At 41.3% G+C, this 22,860-nt stretch overlaps 1 protein-coding gene across 1 annotated transcript in view; it reads right to left on the reverse strand.

Moving 5' to 3' along the window:
• Positions 1 to 1,776: 1,776 nt before the first annotated feature.
• The window catches only part of LOC138851888 (RNA cytidine acetyltransferase-like), a 49,761-nt gene continuing 28,677 nt past the window's right edge, over positions 1,777 to 22,860 (reverse strand). The window contains exon 3 of the mRNA XM_070081407.1: positions 1,777 to 2,114. Coding sequence (XP_069937508.1) covers positions 2,034 to 2,114 — 81 coding nt within the window. The 3' untranslated portion in view covers positions 1,777 to 2,033. The remainder of the gene's footprint in view (positions 2,115 to 22,860) is intronic.

Genomic DNA, 22,860 nt, shown 5'->3' on the forward strand with positions numbered 1-22,860 from the left:
AAAACTATAATTAATCTCTATAAAATGTATTTTTTTGTGAATATTTTTGGGTTTCTGGAACGGATTAATTGTATTTCCATTATTTCTTATGGGAAATATTGCTTCGCTTTTCAAACTTTTTGAATTTAAAACTAGCTCCTGGAACGGATTAAGTTTGAAATTTGAGGTTCCACTGTACATCTTGCTCAGATATGGTAAACACGAGGAAATTAAATCTTCATCAGAGTACAAAACAAATTCTGGCCACAAAATAGAGCGAAACACCAACGTCAAAGACCTGGGAGTGATCATGTCGGAGGATCTCACCTTCAAGGACTATAACATTGTATCAATCGCATCTGCTAGAAAAATGACAGGATGGATAATGAGAACCTTCAAAACTAGGGAGGCCAAGCCCATGATGACACTCTTCAGGTCACTTGTTCTATCTAGGCTGGAATATTGCTGCACACTAACAGCACCTTTCAAGGCAGGTGAAATTGCTGACCTAGAAAATGTACAGAGAACCTTCACGGCGCGCATAACGGAGATAAAACACCTCAATTACTGGGAGTGCTTGAGGTTCCTAAACCTGTATTCCCTGGAACGCAGGCGGGAGAGATACATGATTATATACACCTGGAAAATCCTAGAGGGACTAGTACCGAACTTGCACACGAAAATCACTCACTACGAAAGCAAAAGACTTGGCAGACGATGCACCATCCCCCCAATGAAAAGCAGGGGTGTCACTAGCACGTTAAGAGACCATACAATAAGTGTCAGGGGCCCGAGACTGTTCAACTGCCTCCCAGCATACATAAGGGGGATTACCAACAGACCCCTGGCAGTCTTCAAGCTGGCACTGGACAAGCACCTAAAGTCGGTTCCTGACCAGCTGGGCTGTGGCTCGTACGTTAGTTTGCGTGCAGCCAGCAGCAACAGCCCGGTTGATCAGTCTCTGATCCACCAGGAGGCCTGGTCACAGACCGGGCCGCGGGGGCGTTGACCCCCGGAACTCTCTCCAGATAAACTCCAGGTTGCTACTTCTACTTACACTCAGGTTACACTACACATACATGTACAAGCATATATATAAATGCACCCCTCTGGGTCTTCTTCTATTTTCTTACTAGTTCTTGTTCTTGTTTATTTTCTCTTATCTCCATGGGGAAGTGGAATAAAATTCTTCCTCCATAAGCCATGCGTGTTGTAAGAGGCGACTAAAATGCCGGGAGCAAGGGGCTAGTAGCCCCTTCTCCTGTATAAATTATTAAATTTAAAAAGAGAAACTTTCATTTTTCCTTTTAGGGCACCCTGCCTCAGTGGGATACGGCCAGTTTGCTGAACGAAGAAATGTGATAATTCTCCTTGAGGCAGTTGAAGAGAGACTTTCCTCCGTAAGCCATGAATGTCATAAGAGGTGACTAAAATGCCAAAAGCAAGGGGCTAGTAATCCCTTCTCCTCTATAAATTACTAAATTTAAGAAGAAAAACTTTCATTTTTTTTTTTAGGTCACCCTGCCTGAGTTGGATACAGCCACTTCATCGAAAAAACACATGATAATTCTCCATGGGAAGTGGAAAAAGAGTCCTTTCTCTGTAAGCCATGTGTGTCGTAAAAGGCAACTAAAATGTCAGGAGCAAAGGGCTAATGACCTCTTCTCCTGTATAAATCACAAAATGTAAAAAGACAAAGTATTTTTTCTCTTTTGGGTCACCGTACCTCGGTGGGAGACCAGTGGTGTGTTAAAATATGTAATAATATACTGTACCAGCAATTTGTACCTTAGATAAATATATTGAAGAAGTCATGAAATATAATTTTACTGTTTGTTTTTCAATTGTCATGCTACTTAAGCACAAACAAAACAACACCACTTTAACAGAAGTACAAGGCCAGAACATGTGTTGTGCTGGAAACTCAAAGTTGTAAAACTCATATGAACTGAATTAACATACCTGTATAAAATACCAAAAAATCATACCTTTAAAGACAAATTCAAAAAATGTGCCAAGGTTGTCTGGTGATGGGCTGGTGACAAATATATTATTCAAACCAAAATGTACAGCTGCTGCCACAGCCAGACCCAAGGCTGCTGACTTGCCTCGACCTCGACCAGCAGTGCTTTGGCCTAAAAATATGAAAAAGGACTACACTTTGAATTTAATATTTAGTATTATTTCCATATTAACCCTTTCAGGGTCCAAGGCCCAAATCTGGAGTCACGCACCAGTGTCCAAGAATTTTCATAAAAAAAATTTGTTATTTTTTCTTATGAAATTGTAGAGAATCTTTTTGTGAAGGTAATAAAACAAAAAGTACGAAATTTGGTGGAAAATTGACGAAATTATGCTCTCGCAAATTTTGATGTGTCAGCGATATTTACGAATCGGCGATTTTGCCGACTTTGACTCCGATTTTAGGCCAATTACATTATTCCAATCAACCAAATTCTTAGCTATTTCACTAGTATTACTTCTATTCTATCGATTGAGCACAAGAAATCGCCAAGTCAACTGTTTCAACTACAAAATAAAGTGATCGGAAATTGTTAATTTGGCCAATTTAACACAAAGTTCAAAATATTCCAATTTCAAAATAGGGTCCAGAATGAACAATGTAGGCATTCCTGGCACTAAACTAACATTTCCTCTGTTCATTAGTTATGTTTTGAGGCTTTACAAATAAATTCCATTTTGATTTTTTATTCACATAATGAATTTTTATTCACACCAAAAAATAGAAGATTTACTGTTATGCAATACTGTAATAATTGTATAAATATCATCACCATATTTGTGAATGTATATTAGACCCACCAGCTGACGTGTATTAGACGTGTGAGGTCGTTTGTTTACTCTTGAATATCGGCAAAAATTTAACATTTCTGCTACTTTGAGCTCAGTTTCAAGCCATTTCCAGTGGTAAAACCAATCAAAATCATCTCTATTTCTGTAATATGTCTTCCATTCTATCAAATGAGACCAAGAAATCGCAAATACAACTATAAAAAACATACGAAAAAACACTGCAAAGTTGCTGTTTTAATCGAAAAATCATGATTTCATTTTTTTTCTCTCATTATACACAGTGTGCTGCAGGATCTGTTTTATGTGGTGCACACATACCACATAGATGTATTCTCTCATATCTAGGCCCAAATGTACCACTCACAGTTTATCAGAGTGAGCTGAGCTCATGGCGTAGATCTACGGTTTGGACCCTGAACGTAAAGCCGTAGATCTACGGGACGGACCCTGAAAGGGTTAAAATCTGACTCCTTCCTATCTGCCAACCAGTTCCAAGCTACTGTTAAAAACCACCTCCTTACCTTAATGTGATCCTCACAGTCCTTTGTATGGACTGATGAAGCCACTGTGTGGCCAAACATTTCCTCATTAAAGATACCCAAGTGTTGCACATGTGTCTAATTTATCAACAAATATATCGTCATATTTAGTATGACTTCAGGAAACTAGCTATATTCCTAATATAATTTTTATTATAATTTTTATTTTGAATTACTGATTACCTTAAATATTGAATAATCTAAGTATTGCTATTCTCATTAACCTTGCTAGAATTTTATCTGTCCATATACATTGAGTCATTCTCACTGAATCAATCCTACTGTGAATATCATTGACTTAAATACATATAAAATACTATCTCATCGCATTCTGTAATAATACAGATACAGTGGACCCCCGATTAACGATATTTTTTCACTCCATAAGTATGTTCAAGTGCCAGTACTGACCGAATTTATTCCCATAAGAAATATTGTGAAGTAGATTAGTCCATTTCAGACCCCCAAACATACACGTACAAACGCACTTACATAAATACACTTACATAATTGGTCGCATTCGGAGGTAATCGTTATGCGGGGGTCCACTGTAATTAGTTTCACTCTTATTGTAATTTTTATTATAATTTTATTTTAAATTAATAGAATAATCTTAATACATACAGTACAGTGGACCCCCGGTTTACGATCAGCTCCCAATGCGACCAATTATGTAAGTGTATTTATGTGAGTGCGTTTGTATGTGTATGTTTGGGGGTCTGAAATGGACTAATCTAATTCATAATATTCCTTATGGGAACAAATTCGGTCAGTACTGGCACCTGAATATACTTCTGGAATTAAATAATATCGTAAACCGGGGGTCCACTGTATAATGTAAATATTCTTACTCTTCCCATGTAACTTGTTATGATTTTACCTGTTTTATATACATTTGTTTAACCACTTTGCCGTCTGTGCCATAGTTCCATGGCTTGGAAGTCAATGTCCGTGCCATAGTACTATGCCAAAATTGTAGCGGCTTCAAATTTAGAGCGAGAAGGCTGGTAAGCTTACATGTAAGAGAATGGGTCTGTGTGGTTAGAGTGCATAGTAAACAAAAAATTGGGGTGCCCACACTGCATTATGGGAATGCCATCTCAGTACACTTTGTTCACCATGCCTCATGGTAGCAAAGACCTTCACTTCCCGCTGAACTGGTAATGACAGTGATGTGGATTTTGATTTCCTAGCTCTTGATTACCATTCGAGTAGCAACAGTGAGGAAGAATATTCACCAGTGAAGTGTCAATTTATACGATGCCACATGCAGTCTGGTAGTGTGCTATATGTAACTCAAGGGGATGGAGTACATTCCAGAGCACATCCTGTCCCTATACCAGGAACAGACATTGAAAGTGATGATGATTAGGCTACAATTGGGATGGATGATAGACCACATACGTCAGTAGGTGGTGGTGGTGCCATGCAGGATGTGGCACAAGCAACAGCCCAGGATGGGAGCCACACCACTGACTCAGCACATCCACAATCTTCAACTGTCCCTACACAACAACCTGCATAACCACGACCACAACCAGATATTAATATCCAGTACCCACCAACAAACCATATGTAGGATTGGCCGCAAAATGCAAATTTTGTGCCCAATCCTCATCAATTTGGTGGCAATCACAGTGGAATCCTGCCAAATTGTACCTCTGGGAACACTACTAGTGAACCAAAATTTTTTCAACTCTTTTTTGATCAACCCCTGATAAAAATTATTGTCAGGGAAAGTAACAGGCACTTTGATTATACCATGACAAACACACGTTTCACCACAGTCACAACTACACTGGTGGAAGGAGACCACGGTGGCTGAGATGTATTTGTCTTTTGCCACAATAATGCTTTTGTCACATGTGTTTAAGCATAATATCAAATCACACAGGTCCACAGAGTGCCTAATTTCTACCCCAGCCTTCAGTAATATTATCCCAATCAACAGATTTATGCTACTGTTATGTATGCTACACTTCTCTGACAAAACAAGGCCTGACAGAAATGTATCTGAAACAGAAGCTCAGTATGTATTTTTATCCCTTCAGGATCCTTGTTATTGATTCTCTTCAAAAGTAGACTGTCTTTCAAGCAGTATATACAAAGCAAGAGGAAATGGTTTGGTATCAAGTTCTTTGTGCTTTGTGATTGTGACAGTGGTATTGTACTGGATATAATTGTGTACACAGGAAGTAAAACATTGGAAGATACCTGAAAGTTATTGGGTATCTCAGGTGACATAGTGAGAACAACGATGGAACCACATTTTGGTACGGGGCATACATTATATACTGATAACTGGTGAATATGACAGACGTGTGGTACAGTGAACTCAAATCATAAGCATACGTCCAGGTTTAATGCAGGCACTCATAGTGGTGAGGTGCAGGTGTTTTCTGCTAATGACATTATGGCATTACGGTGGCATGACAAACGACATGTCACATTGTTGACATCCATTCACCATAATGAAATGAAAGATACTCGCAGGGTGGATACAGTGACCAATGAACCAATTTTAAAACCTGCGACTGTGACTGACTACACACTCAATATAGGTTTGGTGGACAAATGTAACATGCAAATTGGATTTGCTGATTGCGTTCATAAGAGTTATAAGTGGTACATGAAACTCTTATTCCATCTCATGGACATTTCCATACTATTTATTATTTATTATCACACTGGCCGATTCCCACCAAGGCAGGGTGGCCCGAAAAAGAAAAACTTTCACCATCATTCACTCCATCACTGTCTTGCCAGAAGGGTGCTTTACACTACAGTTTTTAAACTGCAACATTAACACCCCTCCTTCAGAGTGCAGGCACTGTACTTCCCATCTCCAGGACTCAAGTCCGGCCTGCTGGTTTCCCTGAACCCCTTCATAAATGTTACTTTGCTCACACTCCAACAGCACGTCAAGTATTAAAAACCATTTGTCTCCATTCACTCCTATCAAACACGCTCACGCATGCCTGCTGGAAGTCCAAGCCCCTCGCACACAAAACCTCCTTTACCCCCTCCCTCCAACCTTTCTTAGGCTGACCCCTACCCCGCCTTCCTTCCACTACAGACTGATACACTCTTGAAGTTATTCTGTTTCGCTCCATTCTCTCCACATGTCCGAACCACCTCAACAACCCTTCCTCAGCCCTCTGGACAACAGTTTTGGTAATCCCGCACCTCCTCCTAACTTCCAAACTACGAATTCTCTGCATTATATTCACACCACACATTGCTCTCAGACATGACATCTCCACTTCCTCCAGCCTTCTCCTCGCTGCAACATTCATCACCCATGCTTCACACCCATATAAGAGCGTTGGTAAAACTATACTCTCAAACATTCCCCTCTTTGCCTCCAAGGACAAAGTTCTTTGTCTCCACAGACTCCTAAGTGCACCACTCACCCTTTTCCCCTCATCAATTCTATGATTCACCTCATCTTTCATAGACCCATCCGCTGACACGTCCACTCCCAAATATCTGAATACATTCACCTCCTCCATTCTCTCCCTCCAATCTGATATCCAATCTTTCATCACCTAATCTTTTTGTTATCCTCATAACCTTACTCTTTCCTGTATTCACTTTCAATTTTCTTCTTTTGCACACCCTACCAAATTCATCCACCAATCTCTGCAACTTCTCTTCAGAATCTCCCAAGAGCACAATGTCATCAGCAATATAATGTGTACCAAATGAAGACTGAATGTGAATTTTGTTTGTCTGTTATCAGACAACTAATATTCTAGTACCAGGTAAGAACACCTACAATACAAAACCACCCATGAACTGATCACCAAATAACCTCTCGTTTGAGGTGGCAAAGTGATCACTTCCTAACACAACCTCCTCCTACTAAGAAGAAATGAGCTCAGAAGAAATGTTTTATTGTGTGCATACAAAAAAAAGAGACACTTGATTAATGTATGAAGAGTGTAAAACACCACTGAGCATGACACTATTTTTTGGAGTTCGACAAAATTGTAACAGTTCTAGGAACACGTCCAGTGAATGTATACATGCATAAATATGATAGAACATTAGTAATAAGGAACATTTTTACCTATTTGTTAGTGTAAACAAGTTTTGTAAACAATATATAGCCTCTCCTCACTTAGCAACGAACTTGTTTACCGACGACACGGACCATTATGTGCATACGTAAATAATGTACGTATATTAGAGCTGATTTCCTCTATTCTGTTTATTACAATATAGAGTACACTACTGTATAAACAAATTCCTTCTATCTTGTACCAACTGAGCCCACAGAAGTCACCGCGATCATAAAGTCACTTAAAAATAACTCGAGGAATCTGTCTCACGTCCCACCATTATTGTACAAGCGAGCAGCCCATGTCCTTTCGCATGCTATTACATTACTTTTTAACAAGTCACTAGAAACTAGCACTTTCCCGACACTACTCAAGACAGCAAGGATTACACCAATAGATGAAGGTGGTGACCCGACAGACGTAAACAACTATAGGCCAATATCAAACTTACCATTGCTATCCAAAATCTTCGAGAAACTCGTGCACAGGAGACTATTCATTTATAACGTCACAAAACATACTCAACCCCTGCCAATTTGGATTCGGGAAAAAGAAAAGCACTAATGATGCAATTATAAAAGGCTAGACCTGCTTTACACAGCATTGGAAAATAAGGAATATCTGCTAGGAATTTTTATTGACCTATGAAAAGCGTTTGACACAGCAGACCACGGCACCCTACTCCACAAACTTGACCACTATGGTATAAGAGGCCACGCACTTGCATATTTTAAATCCTACCTTTCTAATAGGTATCAGTATGTCACCATTAAAGACACAGCCTCATCAATATGGCCACTTGATACTGGAGTTCCGCAGGGAAGTGTCCTTACACCCCTGCTCTTCCTCATTTACAGCAATGATCTTCCAAACATATCCCAACACCTGAAACCCATTCTCTTTGCTGACGACATGACCTATGTCATCTCCCACCCTAATCATGCCACCCTCAACACCATTGTTAACGAGGAGCTGTTCAAAATATCGACTTGGATGACAGCCAATAAACTTACAATTAACCCTTTGAGGGTCGACAGGCCCTCTCCGAAACTCGTTCTCAGGGTCGGCCAAATTTAAAAAAAAAAAAAATTATTTTATCTTGTGAAAAGATAGAGAATCTTTTCCCGATCATAAAGACACCAAAAGTTTGAAATTTGATAGAAAACTTATGGAATTATGCTCTCGCAAAGTTAGCGGTCTCGGCGATGTTTACGCATCGGCGATTTTGCCCACTTTGAGCCCCATTTTCGGCCAATTTCACTGTACTAGTCGACAAAAAACATGAATATTTTGCTAGAACTCCATTTTTTCTATCGAATGGGTGCAAGAAACCACCCATTTATGAAATTCAACTATCCAGTACAGTGGTCAGAATTTAGCAATTTTGCCAATTTCACACAAATTTCAAAAGATGCCAATTTCCGAATAGGGTCCAGAATAAACAAGAAAGACATTCCTGGCACTAAAATGACATTTCCTCTAGTCATTAGTCACGTCTCAAGACCCCTCTTATATTCTTTTGCTTTCCACTTTGAATTTTTATTCTCACAAAAAATATAAGATTTACTGTTATGCAGACTACTGCATTAGTGTAAAAAATGGTATAAATATTATTGGTGCACTTGTGAAAGAATATTAGACTCACCAGTTGACGTGTATTGCACGCTTGGCACGATTTGTTTACTTTTGAAGTTTGATAAAAATCGAACATTTCTGCTACTTTGAGCTCAATTTCAAGGCACCTTTCATTGTAAAACCAGTCAAAATCATCTCAATTTCTGTAATATGTCTTCCATTCTATAAAATGAGACCAAGAAAACTAGAATACAACAATAAATACCATACGAAAATACACTGCAAAGTCGCTGATTTATTCCAAAAAAATGGTCAAAGTTTTTTTTTTCTCTTTATGCACTGTGTACTGCAGGATTTTTTTTAGACTGTGCACACTGACCACATAGACCCATTCTTTCATATGAAGGCCTACCAGCTTTCTCCCACTATATTTGAGGCCGCTAGAATTTATGCGTACTAGTACATCAAAAACCCCTACGCGTAAGACGTACTAGTACGACCAAAACCCTCAAAGGGTTAACACTGGCAAAACCTACTATATTATGTGTGTCAGCAAAGCAGGTGTTGCACAACTTAACATTAAGATCAACAACACTCTAATTGCCAGACATAATGAGGGAAAATTCCTTGGCCTATACCTCGACAACAACCTAAATTTCAGCACCCATATCCAACACATAACAAAAAAAGTATCCAAAACGGTGGGGATCCTCTCCATGATACGATACTACGTACCGCAAACTGCCCTTCTCACACTATACCATTCACTTATATATCCATACCTCGCCTATGCTATCTGTGCTTGGGGTTCAACTGCAGCAACACACCTAAAGCCAATAATAACCCAACAAAAAGCTGTAGTAAGAATAATCACTAAATCCCATCCCTGGCAACACCCCCCCCCCACTCTTCATAGATCTAAACTTACTCCCTGTTCAGAACATCCACACTTACTACTGTGCAATCTATATCTACAGGACCTTAAATTCCAATATTAACCTTGACCTAAAATGCTTTCTTGATAGTTGTGACAGGATCCACAGGCATAACACCAGACACAAACATCTCTATGACATTCCCCGCGTTCGACTAAACCTTTACAAAAATTCAATGTATTTCAAAGGACCTAAAATCTGGAACACCCTACCTGAAAACTCTAGAACTGTAGACACATTCATCACTTTCAAAACTACAGTTAGAAAACATCTTATCTCCCTGATCCACCCCGACAACTAACTACATGATAACCACCTGGTGGTTCACAATTACATTCACTCACCCACTGACTATAAACCCAGAAATACTAATTTTAATCTTAAAATAATAAATCCTAACTAGTCATAAGTTTGCCTATGATACTCCAATATAGACACCTTGTATTGTGCCAAAACAAAAGCATTCACATTGCTAAACTCACAAATTATGATGAGGTCACTTAGCCTTAATACCATAATCTGTAAGGATTTAATGTTAAGAATTAATCTAATTAATCTAAGTACGTACAGTGCCTGCACTCTGAAGGAGGGGGTGTTAATGTTGCAGTTTAAAAACTGTAGTGTAAAGCACCCTTTTCTGGCAAGACAGTGATGGAGTGAATGATGGTGAAAGTTTTTCTTTTTCGGGCCACCCTGCCTTGGTGGGAATCGGCCAGTGTGTTAATAATGAAAAAAAATAATCTAAGTCTGCTTGAAATGCCTAGCCATGCTAGGTGTCCTAGTGGCCCACTCTGTAATTAGTATTTTATAACATGTAAACCACACAATACCCAAAACCTGTAAACCCCACATTGTAACCCTTATAGAGAATAAACTTGAATGAATGAATGAATGAATGAATGGTTAACATAAACCCACTAGCATTATAGTATGCTCCTCGCTTAGCAATGAATTCGTTTACCAATGTGGATTTAGGAATGGAACTCCGTCATTAACCCTTTGAGGGTTTTGGTCGTACTAGTACGTCTTAAGCGCAGGGGTTTTTGACGTACTAGTGCGCATAAATTCTAGCGGCCTCAAATCTCGCGCAAAAAGGCTGGTAGGCCTAGGTGTGAGAGAATGGGTCTGCGTGGTCGGTGTGCGCGGTAGAAAAAAAATCTTGGACCCAGTGGTGCATTGTGGGAATGCACTCTTAGTAAACAATGTCCACCATGCCTCGCGGTAAGAAGGTCCTCACTCCTCGGCGAATTGGGACACTTTTGTTCCCCAGTGACAGTTCTAATAGTGATGGAAGTGCCAGTGAAGATGAGTTTCGTGGTTTTAGTGAGGTTTTGACCGAAACTAATGACCATAATATCGGTAATAGTGAGGAAAACCCAGACGACACTCAGCCTTCCACCTCTGGTGCTGGGCCCTCTTGTTCACGTTCAGTTGTTCCAGAACCCAAGAGGAAACTTCTATTTTCCCAAATCCCAGACTCAGATGAGAGCATGGGTGATGATAGTGATAGTGAATATGAACTACAAGCTCTTCAAACTAGTTCCAGTAGTGATAGTGAAGTGCAATATTCCCCAGTGAAGCGTCAGTATATACGACGATATATGCGCTCTGGTAGTGTGCCATATGTTATACCAAGGGGAAGGGGTGTATCTCGGAGTACATCCCGTGGCTGTACAACAGGAACAGACAGTGAAAATGACGAAGATACTGTTGCAATTGGGATGGAAAATGTGCGTGGTGGTAGTGGTGCCGGCGGTGAGGCACCAGCAGTGGGCCATGCTGCCACCCACGCTGCCACCCACGCCGCTGCCTCAGCTGATCTAGAACAAAGGCCAATATCCCCCACTCGCCCACCACACCAGCCTCCACAACCACAACCTCCACAACCACAACCTCCACAACCACAACCACCTGTCATTGTCCAGTACCCACCAGCAGACCGCACCTGGGATTGGCAGGAAGCTGTCAATTTTGTTCCAAATGCCCACCAGTTTGATGGCAGCCAAAGTGGAATACGGCCATCTTGTGCACTTGGGAACAATGCCACTGAACTGGAATGTTTCGAGTTATTCTTTGACGAACCACTGATGAAAAGTATTGTCATGGAAAGCAACACATACTACGAGTACACCATGGCAAACACATTACTTTCACCAAAATCACGTCTACACCAGTGGAAGGAGGCAACTGTGGCTGAGATGTATCTTTTCTTTGCCACAATAATGCTTATGCCACATGTGTATAAGCACAAAGTGAAATCATACTGGTCAACAGACCCCCTGATTGCAACACCAGGTTTCAGTGATATAATGCCAGTGAATCGATTTGTGCTAATGTTACGTATGCTTCACTTCTCAGATAAAACCAGGCCTGACAGAACTGACAAGTTATATAAGATTAGGAATGTGTTTGTGTATCTGAAACAGAAATTCAGTACGCATTTTTATCCCTTCAGGAAGCTTGTAATTGACGAGTCTTTGATTCTGTTCAAAGGAAGACTCTCTTTCAAGCGGTACATACCAAGCAAGAGGAAACGCTTTGGTATAAAGTTGTTTGTGCTTTGTGATTGTTACAGTGGTCTGGTATTGGATATTATTGTGTACACTGGAAGTTATACATTGCAAAATACCAGGAAGTTATTGGGCATCTCAGGTGATGTGGTTCGAACAATGATAGAACCATACCTTGGTAAGGGGCATATATTATATACAGATAACTGGTACACAAGCCCCTCACTCAGTGATTTTTTGTGAGTGAACATGACAGATGTGTGTGGCACAGTGCGTGCAAATCGGAAACATATGCCCAGGTTTGACGCTGGCACTCGTAGAGGTGAGGTGCAGGCGTTTGCTGCCAATGACATCATGGCATTTCGGTGGCATGACAAACGAGATGTCACACTGTTGTCATCAATTCACCCTAATGAAATGGCAGACAGTGGCAGGCAGCATAGAGAGAGAAATGAACCCATTCTAAAACCTGCAGCTGTGATTGATTACACCTTCAACATGCGTTCAGTGGACAAATGTGATATGCATATTGGATTTGCTGATTGTGTTCGCAAGAGTTATAAGTGGTACATCAAACTGTTTTTCCATCTTCTGGACATTTCCATGCTCAATGCTTATAATATGTATAAGAGTGGCAACAGAAACAAACCACAGTATGGCGAATTCTGTTTGTCTGTCATCAGACAAATAGTATTCAAGTACCAAGGAACAGCACCTGCAATTGACCGCCCACCAAATTATCAACAACTACCTGCTCGTCTGAAGCATGGTGATCACTTCCTGGTAAAACTGCCTGCTACTGCTTTCAAGAATAAGGCTCAGAAGAGGTGTTACGTCTGTGCACATACAAAAAACGCACACAACAACACAGAGACACTCGTTTTATGTGTGAGGAGTGCAAAACTCCACTGTGCATGACACCATGTTTCAAAGAGTTCCACAGGCTGCAGAACTTCTAGAAACATTCCCTGTGACTGTATATGTGTATATAAAATATAGAAAAATAGTAATAAACAACATTTCATATTGTTTGTTTGTGTAAATATTTTCTGTAAACAAAATAATGACAACAGTGTTTACGCCCTTATTGTGTAGTATTGAAAAAGAAATAACTTACAAAATACTCATCATGTTGGCTTCAGAGGCCATAAAAGTTACTCAGAAAAAGAAAAATTGACAAATAATTGAAAATAGTACATAAAAAAGTAAATACAGTGGACCCCCGCATACCGTACGCATTGCATACCGTACAATCCGCATACCGGATGCTTTGATCGCTAAAATTTTGCCTCACATACTGCCCAAAAACCCGCTCACCGCCCTTTGTCCGAGACGCGTCCAATGTGCGGCCTGAGCCAGCCTCATATGTTCCGCCGGTAGCATTGTTTACCAGCCAGCCTCCGCGGTAACATCCAAGCATACAATCGGAATATTTCGTATTATTACAGTGTTTTCGGTGCTTTATCTGGAAAATAAGTGACCATGGGCCCCAAGAAAGCTTCTAGTTCCAACCCTACAGCAATAAGGGTGAGAATTCCAATAGAGATGAAGAAAGAGATCATTGATAAGTATGAAAGTGGAGTGCGTGTCGCCGACCTGGTCAGGTTGTACAAGAAACCCAAATCAACCATCTCTACTATTGTGGGCAACAGAAAGGCAATCAAGGAAGCTGTTCTTGCCAAAGGTTTAACTGTGTTTTCGAAACAGAGATCGCAAGTGATGGAAGATGTTGAGAGACTCTTATTGGTGTGGATAAATGAAAAACAGCTAGCAGGAGATAGCGTCTCTCAAGCGATCATAAGCGAAAAGGCTAGGAAGTTGCATGAGGATTTAATTAAAAAAATGCCTGCAACTAGTGATGATGTGAGTGAATTTAAGGCCAGCAAAGGTTGCTTTGAGAGATTTACGAAGCATAGTGGCATACATAGTGTGATAAGGCATGGTGAGGCTGCCAGTTCGGACCACAAAGCAGCTGAAAAATATGTGCAGGAATTCAAGAAGTACATAGACAGTGAAGAACTGAAACCTGAACAAGTGTTTAATTGTGATGAAACAGGCCTGTTTTGGAAGAAAATGCCAAGCAGGACCTACATTACTCAGGAGGAAAAGGCACTCCCAGGACATAAGCCTATGAAAGACAGGCTTACTCTGTTGATGTGTTCCAATGCTACTGGTGATTGCAAAGTGAAGCCTTTATTAGTGTATCACTCTGAAACTCCCAGAGCGTTCAGGCAAAAGAATGTCCTCAAGGAGAATTTGTGTGTGCTGTGGAGGGCAAACAGTAAGGCATGGGTCACTAGGGACTTTTTCTATGACTGGTTACACCATGCATTTGCCCCCAATGTGAAAGATTACCTAAATGAAAAGAAATTAGAACTTAAGTGCCTCCTGGTGTTAGACAATGCCCCTGGTCATCCTACAGACGTGGCAGAGCGACTTTATGGGGACATGAAATTCATTAAGGTGAAGTTTTTGCCTCCTAATACCACTCCTCTCCTGCAGCCCATGGACCAGCAGGTTATTGCAAACTTCAAAAAACTGTACACAAAAGCTCTGTTTGAAAGGTGCTTTGTAGTGACCTCAGAAACTCAACTGACTCTAAGAGACTTTTGGAGAGATCACTTTAATATCCTCAATTGTGTAAACCTTATAGGTAAGGCTTGGGAGGGAGTGACTAAGAAGCCCTTGAACTCTGCTTGGAAGAAACTGTGGCCAGAATGTGTAGACAAAAGGGATTTTGAAGGGTTTGAGGCTAACCCTGAGAGGATTATGCCAGTTGAGGAATCCATTGAGGCATTGGGAAAGTCCTTAGGGTTGGAGGTTAGTGGGGATGATGTGGAAGAGTTGGTGGAGGAGGACAATGAAGAACTAACCACTGATGAGCTGATAGATCAACTTCAACAGCAAGAGGCCAGACCTGAGGAAACTGGTTCGAAGGAGGGGAGAGAGAAATTGAAGAAATTGCCTACTACAAAGATTAAGGAAATCTGTGCAAAGTGGCTTGAAGTGCAAACCTTCATGGATGAAAATCACCCTCACACAGCTATTGCAAGCCGTGCTGGTGACTATTACACTGACAATGTTGTGAAACACTTTAGGGAAGTCATAAAGGAACGAGAGGTACAGGCCACTATGGACAGATATGTTGTGCGAAAGAAGTCCAGTGACTCTGAAGCTGGTCCTAGTGGCATTAAAAGAAGAAAGGAAGTAACCCCAGAAAAGGACTCGACACCTCAAGTCTTAATGGAAGGGGATTCTCCTTCTAAATACTAACACTCTCTCTCCCCTCCTCCCATCCCATCAATCATCACCAGATCTTCAATAAAAGTAAGTGTCATGTAATTGAGCATGCCTTTTTCAGTTTGTGTGTATTAAAATTAACAATTCATGTGGTAAAAAAATTTTTTTTCATACTTTTGGGTGTCTTGCACGGATTAATTTGATTTCCATTATTTCTTATGGGGAAAATTCATTCGCATACCGATCATTTCGCATAACAACCAGCCCTCTTGCACGGATTAAGGTCGCTCTGCGGTGGTCCACTGTAGAAAAATACCGGGTGATGGCAGTCGGCGATGTTACCATATGTTGTTCAATTTTGGCAAATTTCACGCCTCCATATCTCGGTAAGTATTGACGTTAAAATTTTTTTGTTTAGCCTATAATGTTTAGAAAAAAAAAAACTATTTTTTCATAAGAAAAAATAATTTTTTTTTTTTTTTTTAAATTTGGCCGACCCTGAGAACGAGTTTCGGAGAGGGCCTGTCGACCCTCAAAGGGTTAAGTGAGGAGGGAGAGGCTGTATGTATATAGAACATTAAACTCCAATATAAACCCTCCTCTCAAACTTCTCCTTGATAGCTACAACAGGCACAACACAAGGCACAAAACACTCTTTGACATCCATCATGTCCATCTCACCCTATGCAAAAATGCAATGCACATCAAGGGCCCCAAAATCTGGAATTCATTGCCTGAACCAGCAAAAGGTTCCCTGTCTGCCAATCAGTTTAGGACTATACTAAAAAAATCATCTCATCTCCCAAGATTAACTATAACAACACATACTAAATCATTCAACTATTCAAGAAATTCCAAAAAACTTAGGACTGTTGTAACACTGTAAATTGTACTAATTGTGATATTTTCATTTTTTTTACTACTCCTCGACTATAAATCTTATTAATTATAATATTTCGACTAGCTCTCTATTGTAATAATGTAAAATAATGAATAATTAAAATTGACCACTCTATAACCAATGTCTAGTTTTAACCTTTTGAGGGACTACAGGTCCTCTCAGAGACTCATTCTCAGGGTCGGCCAAATTTAAAAAAAAAAAAATATATTTTTTCTTATGAAAAATTAGTTTTTTTTTTTAAATATTATAGGCTAAACAAAAATTTTTTACCATCAATACTTACCGAGATATGGAGGCATGAAGTTGATGAAAAAGGGGGACAATGTGGCAACATCGCCGACTGCCGTTTCCCGGTATTCTTTTATTTACTTTCTTATGTACTAATTTCTATTATTTTTAAATTTTTCTTTTTCCAAGTAACTTTTATGGCATGTGAGACCAATATGATCGGTATTTTGTAAGTTTTTTCTTTTTCAATAAGGGCATAAACACTGTTGTCATTGTTTTGTTTATAAAAAATATTCACACAAACAAACGATATGAAATGTTGTTTATTACTATTTTTCTATATTTTATATACACATATACAGTCACAAGGAATGTTTCTAGAAGTTCTGCAGCCTGTGGAAGTCTTTGAAACATGGTGTCATGCACAGTGGTGTTTTACATTCCTCACACATAAAACGAGTGTCTCTGTGTTGTTGTGGGCGTTTCCTTGTATGTGCACAGACATAACACCTCTTCTGAGCCTTTTTCTTGAAAGCAGTAGCAGGCAGTTTTACCAGGAGGTGATCACCATGCTTCAGACGAGAAGGTAGTTGTTGATAATTTGGTGAGCGGTCCATTGCAGGTGTTCTTCCTTGGTACTTGAATACTATTTGTCTGATGACAGACAAACAGAATTCTCCGTATTGTGGCTTGTTTCTGGTCCTCATCTTATACATATTATAAGCATTGAGCATGGAAATGTCCAGAAGATGGAAAAAGAGTTTTATGTACCACTTATAACTCTTGCGAACACAATCAGCAAACCCAATATGCATGTCACATTTGTCCACTGAATGCATATTGAAGGTGTAATCAATCACAGCTGCAGGTTTTAGAATGGGTTCATTGCTCTCTCTATGCTACCTGCCAGTGTCTGCCATTTCATTAGGGTGAACTGATGACAACAGTGTGACACCTCGTTTGTCATGCCACCGAAATGCCATGATGTCATTGGCAGCAAACGCCTGCACCTCACCTCTACGAGTGCTAGCGTCAAACCTGGGCATATGTTTCCGATTTGCACGCACTGTGCCACACACATCTGTCATGTTCACTCGCAAAAAATCACTGAGTGAGGGGCTTGTGTACCAGTTATCAGTATATAATATATGCCCCTTACCAAGGTATGGTTCTATCACTGTTCTAACCACATCACCAGAGATGCCCAATAACTTCCTAGCATTTTGCAATGTATAACTTCCAGTGTACACAATAATATCCAATACCAGACCACTGTAACAATCACAAAGCACAAACAACTTTATACCAAAGCGTTTCCTCTTGCTTGGTATGTACTGCTTGAAAGAGAGTCTTCCTTTGAACAGAATCAAAGACTCATCAATTACAAGCTTCCTGAAGGGATAAAAATACATATTGAATTTCTCTTTCAGATACACAAACACATGCCTAATCTTATATAACCTGTCATTTTTGTCAGGCCTGGTTTTGTCTGAGAAGTGAAGCATACGTAACATTAGCACAAATCGATTCACTGGCATTATATCACTGAAACCTGGGGTTGCAATCAGGCAGTCTGTTGACCAGTATGATTTCACTTTGTGCTTATACACATGTGGCATAAGCATTATTGTGGCAAAGAAAAGATACATCTCAGCCACAGTTGCCTCCTTCCACTGGTGTAGATGTGATTTTGGTGAAAGTATTGTGTTTGCCATGGTGTACTCGTAGTATGTGTTGTTTTCCATGACAATACTTTCCATCAGGGGTTCGTCAAAGAATAACTCGAAACATTCCAGTTCAGTGGCATTGTTCCCAAGTGTACAAGATGGCCGTATTCCACTTTGGCTGTCATCAAACTGGTGGGCATTTGGAACAAAATTGACAGCTTCCTGCCAATCCCAGGTGCGGTCTGCTGGTGGGTACTGGACAATGACAGGTGGTTGTGGTTGTGGAGGCTGGTGTGGTGAGTGGGTGGGGGATGGTGGCCTTTGTTGTAGATAAGCTGAGGCAGCGGCGTGGGTGGCAGCATGGCCCACTGCTGGTGCCTCATGGCCATCACCACCACTACCTCCACAATGCGCATTTTCCATCCCAATTGCAACACTATCATCGTCATTTTCACTGTCTGTTCCTGTTGTACCGCCACAGGATGTACTCCGAGATGTACTTTTTCCCCTTGGAATAGCATATGACACACTACCAGAGTGCATATATCATCGTATATACTGACGCTTCACTGGAGAATATTCCACTTCACTAACACTACTGGAACTGTTTTAAAGAGCTTGTAGTTCATAATCACTATCACTATCATCACAAATGCTCACGTCTGAGTCTGGGATTTGGGAAAATAGGAGTTTCCTCTTTGATTCTGGTACAACTGAACGTTAACAAGACAGCCCAGCACCAGAGGTGGAAGGCTGAGGGTCGTCTGGGTTTTCCTCACTATTACCGATATTATGGTTATTAGTTTCGGTCAAAACCTCACCAAAACCTTGAAACTCATCTTCACTGGCACTTCCATCTGTATTAGAACTGTCACTGGGAAACAAAAGTGTCCCAATTCGCCAAGGAGTGAGGAACTTCTTACCGCGAGGCATGGTGGACATTGTGTACTAAGATGGTGTTCCCACAATGCACCACTGGGTCCCAGATTTTTTGTCTACTGTGCACACCGACCACACAGACCCATTCTCTCACATCTAGGCCTACCAGCCTTTTCCCACGAGATTTGACGGCACTAGAATTTATGCATACTAGTACGTCAAAAACCCCTGTGCCTAAGCCGTACTAGCACGTTCGAAACCCTCAAAAGGTTAAGTAGTGTGTCAGCATTGATTAGTCTGCCTGAAATGCTCAGTAATGTTAGTGGCTTTCTTTGTACAGTGGACTCCCGCCTTATGATATTAATCTGTTCCTGAGAGCTCATCGTAAGCTGAAATTATCGTTAGCCAAATAATTTTCCCCATAAGAAATACATAATGGAAATCAAATTAATCCGTTCCTGACACCCCAAAGTAAGAAAAAAAAAAATTTCTACCACATGAAATATTAATTTTAATACACACAAACTGAAGAAGACATGCACAATTACTACTCTACTAAGAATAGAATACATGACACTTACCTTTATTGAAGATCTGGTGATGATTGATGGGATGGGAGGAGGGGAGAGTGTGGAAGTTATTGTTTAGAAGGGGAATCCCCTTCCATTAGGACTTGAGGTAACAAGTCCTTTTCCGGGGTTACTTCCCTTCTTCGTTTAATGCCACTAGGACCAGCCTGAGAGTCACTGGACCTCTGTCGCACAACAAAATCTGTCCATAGAGCTCTGTATCTCCCGTTCCTTTAAGACTTTCCTAAAATGGGCCATAACATTGTCATTGTACAGGTTGCCAACACGGCTTGCAGTAGCTGTGTCAGGGTGATTTTCATCCATAAAGGTTTGCAGTTCAACATACTTTGCACACATTTCCTTAATCTCTTTTTCAATTCCAGATTAATTCTCACCCTTTTTACCACAGGGATGGCACTAGAAGCTTTCTTGGGGTCCATGGTGACTTATTTTGCAGTTACAAGCACTAAAAACACTGGGATAACGTGAAATGTACTGAATGTATGTGTACATGTGACCGCACTGGCGCTGAGGCCACACGTGGGATGTGCCCCAGACGAATCGGGTAAGGCGAGTTTTTTATCATGAGGTGAGGCAAAATTTTTGTGTTCAAATGCTTCGTATGGCGGATTTAACGTAACGCGATGCGTTCATAAGGCGGGGGTCCACTGTACTTAACAACACGTTTACAAAATGTAAATCACACATTGTAATCTTTTGCTAAGAAATAAAAATTTGCATTTGTAACAAGTTTATGCAACATAACCCACACAGGTAAAATGTTTCACATTGCAGTGGACCCTCGAGTATCGTAAGCCTCACACTTTGTAAATTTTGCCCTTCGACAACTTTTTTCTTCAAAATAGTACAGTGGACCCTTGCATACCGTTGGCATCACATAACGTTAAATCCGCATACCGATACATTTTATCACTAAAATTTTGCCTCGCATACCGCTAAAAAACTCGCTCAACGCTATTCATCCGAGACGCTTCTAATGTGCAGCCTGAGCCAGCTTCACATGTTCTGCCGGTGGCATTGTTTACAAGCCAGCCTCCGCGGTAACATCCAAGCATACAATCGGAACATTTCGTATTATTACAGCGTTTTTGGTGATTTCATCTGCAAAATAAGTGACCATGGGCCCCAAGAAAGCCTCTAGTGCTAACCCAGTGGTAAAAAGGGTGAGAAATACTATCATACCACAGTCAGCTGCTGCTGCACCACAGTCAGCTGTTGCTTGACCAGTCAGATGTTGCTGGATCAGTCAGCTGCTGTTGCACCTCGATCAGCTGTTGCTGGACCAGTCAGCTGTTGCTGGATCAGTCAGCTGCTTCTGCACCACGATCAGCTGTTGTTGGACCAGTCAGCTGTTGCTGAATCAGTCAGCTGCTGCTGCACCACAATCAGCTGTTGCTGGACCAGTCAGCTGTTGCTGGATCAGTCAGCTGCTGCTGCACCACGATCAGCTGTTGCTGGACCAGTCAGCTGTTGCTGGATCAGTTAGCTGCTGCTGCACCACGATCAGCTGTTGCTGGACCAGTCAGCTGTTGCTGGATCAGTCAGCTGTTGCTGGACCAGTCAGCTGTTGCTGGATCAGTCAACTGTTGCTGGACCAGTCAGCTGTTGCTGGATCAGTCAGCTGTTGCTGGATCAGTCAGCTGTTGCTGGATCAGTCAGCTGTTGCTGGATCAGTCAGCTGTTGCTGAACCAGTCAGCTGTTGCTGGATCAGTCAACTGTTGCTGGATCAGTCAGCTGTTGCTGGATCAGTCAGCTGTTGCTGGATCAGTCAGCTGTTGCTGGATCAGTCAGCTGTTGCTGGATCAGTCAGCTGTTGCTGGACCAGTCAGCTGTTGCTGGACCAGTCAGCTGTTGCTGGACCAGTCAGCTGTTGCTGGACCAGTCAGCTGTTGCTGGATCAGTCAGCTGTTGCTGGACCAGTCAGCTGTTGCTGGACCAGTCAGCTGTTGCTGGACCAGTCAGCTGTTGCTGGATCAGTCAGCTGTTGCTGGATCAGTCAGCTGTTGCTGGACCAGTCAGCTGTTGCTGGATCAGTCAGCTGCTGCTGCACCACGGTCGGATGCTGTTGCACCATCAGCTGTTTCTGAACATGACTCGTCCTGAACCTGTCCATCCAGCCAGAGCGCCTGCCTTGCCGTCATTGTTTACAAGCCAGGGTGGCCGGTTGCATGCATGCATTCGATACATTTTGTATTATTCCATTATTTATAGTGCTTGTAACTGCTAAATAAGCCACCATGGGCCCAAAGAAAGCTTCTAGTGCCAACCCTGTGGTAAAAAGGGTGATAAATACTATCGTACCACAGTCAGCTGATAAATTGGACCAGTCAGCTGTTGCTGCACCACAGCTGCTGCTGCACCACAGCTGCACCATGGTCAGCTGTTGCTGCACCACAGCTGCTGCTGCACCATGGTCAGCTGCACCACAGCTGCTGCTGCACCATGGTCAGCTGCACCACAGCTGTTGTTGTTGCTGCACCACCATCAGCTGTATTACTCGAAGATGTGGAGAGAGTGTTGTTGATGTGGCTTAACGTAAAACAATTACCGAGAAACGATTAACCATGGAGGGTTAGCCACCCAGGATAACCCAAGAAAGTCAGTGCATCATCGAGGACTCTCTAACTTATTTCCATTGGGGTCCTTAATCTTGTCTCCCAGGATGCAACCCACACCAGTCAACTAACACCCAGGTGAACAGGGAAAAACGCCTGGAACTAGTGCTCATTTTGGTGAATTTAAAGCCAGCAAAGGTTGGTTTGAGAGATTTAAGAATCATAGTGACATACACAGTGTGATAAGGCATGTTCTGGAAGAAAATACCAAACAGGACCTACAGTACTCAGGAGGAAAAGGCACTCCCAGGACACACTGTCTCATCAGTCATTGCTGCATCTTCAATAAAGGTAAGTGTCATTTATTCTTCATTTAGTAGAGT

This window comes from Cherax quadricarinatus, unplaced genomic scaffold, assembly GCF_038502225.1.
Source record: "Cherax quadricarinatus isolate ZL_2023a unplaced genomic scaffold, ASM3850222v1 Contig2607, whole genome shotgun sequence".
NCBI classification, from domain to species: Eukaryota; Metazoa; Arthropoda; class Malacostraca; order Decapoda; family Parastacidae; genus Cherax; species Cherax quadricarinatus.